The following is a 3,291-nucleotide window of genomic DNA, read 5'->3' as shown; positions in this document are numbered from 1 at the left end:
AAATCTTATCACAAATTTATTATACTTTAAATTAATACGTTGTATTTTGTTTTATACAGATCGCGTAAATTTGGAGGAGAATTCTCTTGGACTTTGATGCATCATAGCCTCAATCATAACAGAAATACTAATTGGAAATAAGCGTAAGCTGATTCTCCCACACGCATGAAATGTAATCTATTATAAAACATGTGAAGCGTTTCCTCTAGAACTGTAATACATTGAAGAATTTGCTACATATTTCTACAAAGAAAACTCTTATTTTGTCAAATATAAATATAGGTGTACATAATATTTCGGCGTAAGATATATGAACGAGCATTTTGATCATTAACAAATAGAAGTTTGGAAACGGCATCAAATAGTAAAGTAATTATCTTATCTATATCGCCTTTATTTACTATATATATATATATATTATAAATATTAAAATTAAATAATTCTAACAAATCTACTGAATTTATCAAACAATCTGCAGATTATTTATAATGAAATACCAATTTTAATTATATACAACCGTACGTGATTATCACATACAGATATATGTGCCTTATCCTGACAACATGAATAATACGCCAGTTTTTCCGAAATCATAGCCGACACTAAAAAAAAGTTATTAAGAAAAACAAGTTTTCCTTTTATAACTCTTGTCTTCAGCATGAAGGATAAATTGTACTTATGACTTTATATTTATTTATCAAATCACATCCGCATCATCGCACAAGGATCTTTTCTGTGATTGAAATCGTGCAATTATTTTCCACGATCTTTATCGCCGCCAATGTTCAAAAATCATTCATACTTCTGTTGTAGAATAACAGATATACGTGAAATAAACGATAGATATAAAAAAAAAGTCTCGTTAAAAACCACTGTGCATACAAGATTTAATAAATTATGTAATGTTTCTTGCAACAACTACGTATGGCATGACTTAACAATTTATTCTGACAAGGGACAATCTATTTAATACGCGGTGATATTATTTAATTTTATAAGAAATGCGGACAGCATATTTTCATAAAGATATTGCTAAAACAATGAAGAAGAAATCATGTCTTTTCATCGGTCTTGTAGTAACAATCTTGATAACTTGTCTCTATTACTCAACCACTTGTGACGATTTTGAAATTCACAACATATTTCTGAAAATGATTCGTGAAGAGAATTATTTTGCAAATCCTCAAATCAGGGCAAAAACATACAGGGAAAAAGGCATAAAAACTATTCTTTTGTGGAACACACTCTTTGGCAATAAGAACTTTTATTTCGGACAAAAAGAAGACATTTTCCGCGATTGTCCTTTCGATAAGTGCAAAGTCTTTAATGATCGGAATTATATGAATGTGGAAGATTATGATGCGATTCTTTTCCACGGTAACGAAATGAGTGACTATGACATACCACAGAAGAGGAAAACGACGCAATTTTACATCTACGTTAATTTGGAAAGTCCAGCCAATCGAAAAGTGCATCAGAAATATCGGAGAAACTTTTTTAACTTCACAATGACATACCGTCTTGATAGTGACATACTCTGGACTTACATGATTGTAGAAGATGTAAAAAATGGCGAATTTGTCGCACCATCAAAGGATGTTGATTGGAGCGTTTTTCAAAATCATACAAGTAATATATTCTTTGAATGTATTATATATCTACTTTTTCTTTATTCAATGACGTTTTGCAATCAATGAAAATATTCAGATTGAATATCGTGTAAATATTATTCAATATACAGCCTGACGGCCATGGAATCTCCGATGGAATCAGTTTTACCGATTAAATGCAATTTACATACACGATTTTACAATGTAAACCTACAATTTATAAGAACATATCACTATATTATTAATAGTAGTGATACGCACACACACTTATACAATTTGTCAAAAGAGGGGATTGTTTAAATTAGATTTTTAAGCTTAACAATTTATCATTACTTATTTATTTAGTTTATATCTGGCTCTACCTTTATTTTGCGCATATGATTTTCATAACCTGCTTAATATAAAGAAAACATTTTAGTAAATTATAGCCGGTATTCATAGTATTTTCTTATGATTGGAAACAAGACAGTTTATGTTAAGTACATTACTTTAAATACGAAGCGCCATTACGATCTGAATGTTAAGATGTTGAACTACTATATATATTTATTTAAATGAATTAATTTCAGAAATGATAATTGCGTACCGATATGGTTATCGGACTCTTTCAACGCAATCAATTTGAAATTAATATTAATAATCCCCCCAAATTTCTCAAATCTTAAAAAGTCTTGGTAGTCTAAAGGCTTAGGACGCTCGCACGGAATGCAAAATATCCGGGTTTGACTTCTGGCCGAGGTAATATTTTTCGCAATAAGTTTATTACGGTTTTTTAAGATTTGGGAAATTTGAGGGGATTATTAATATTTCAGATTGATTGCATTGAAAGTCCGACAACCATATCGGCACGCAATTATCATTTCTGAAATTAATTCATTTAAATGAATATATATAGTAGTTCAACATCTTAACATTCAGACCGTAGTGGCGTTTCGTATTTAAAGTAGTCTTTTCTTATTTCAACATCGTTTCAAATAATGCCTTAAGATGCTAATACGCCCTCTTATTGGTTTGTAACATCTTGAGATTGTACTTAAAACGGTCTTAAATATAAGATCGGGCTATGAATATACCGGCCAGACAGTTTTGGTCGCCATATATTTGAGAAAAATTGTTCAGAAATTACAAATTTTTACCCTAATACAGGGTGCGGCAGAGAAACTTACTTTTTTTAAAGGTTAATAAAAACGAAACTATTGCAGATATCGGTATAATTCTTTTTTCCTCTTACAGATCATCAAATTTTTTTTCATGCACTTTTGAAAATTACATCTATCAAATGACGGCCGCCGTTGTCTATGCACTGATTGAGTCGATTTCTGAAGTTTTGCGTCACTCTCTGAAGCATGTCCACCGGTATTTCGGCGATGGCGTTCCGAATGTTTGTCTTCAGGTGAACTAGGATCTCTGGTCGATCGTTGTAAACAATAGACTTCAAATAACCCCATAGGAAGAAGTCGCATGGAGTCAAGCGCGCTCGAAAGGCACGTTGAGTGGCGACAATGGAGCGGCCATTACCGCGCCAAAACGCGCGATGCTCTCTTGTCCAAAGCATGATCGAGACTGGCTGTGGGGGGAACAAAAATTGAGGACCTATCCTTTCGGACGCACCCCCTCCCAGCTTCCTACCTTCACCCCTTGCCGTTTGGCGCGTTTTTCAAAAAAGTAAGTTTCTCTGCCG

General features: G+C 32.8%; 1 protein-coding gene across 2 annotated transcripts in view; it reads left to right on the top strand.

Moving 5' to 3' along the window:
* The first annotated feature begins 427 nt into the window (after positions 1–427).
* The window catches only part of LOC108755194 (alpha-(1,3)-fucosyltransferase C-like), a 17,934-nt gene continuing 15,070 nt past the window's right edge, over positions 428–3,291 (top strand). For both annotated transcript variants that reach the window (XM_018498087.1, XM_018498080.1), the window contains exon 1: positions 428–1,629. In XM_018498087.1, the coding sequence (XP_018353589.1) occupies positions 1,002–1,629 (628 nt within the window). In that variant the 5' untranslated portion in view covers positions 428–1,001. The remainder of the gene's footprint in view (positions 1,630–3,291) is intronic.

Source organism: Trachymyrmex septentrionalis, unplaced genomic scaffold (genome assembly GCF_001594115.1).
Source record: "Trachymyrmex septentrionalis isolate Tsep2-gDNA-1 unplaced genomic scaffold, Tsep1.0 scaffold122, whole genome shotgun sequence".
Taxonomy (NCBI): domain Eukaryota; kingdom Metazoa; phylum Arthropoda; class Insecta; order Hymenoptera; family Formicidae; genus Trachymyrmex; species Trachymyrmex septentrionalis.
Note: the sequence above shows the minus strand (reverse complement) of the source record. Positions and strands in the feature narration are given on the sequence as shown.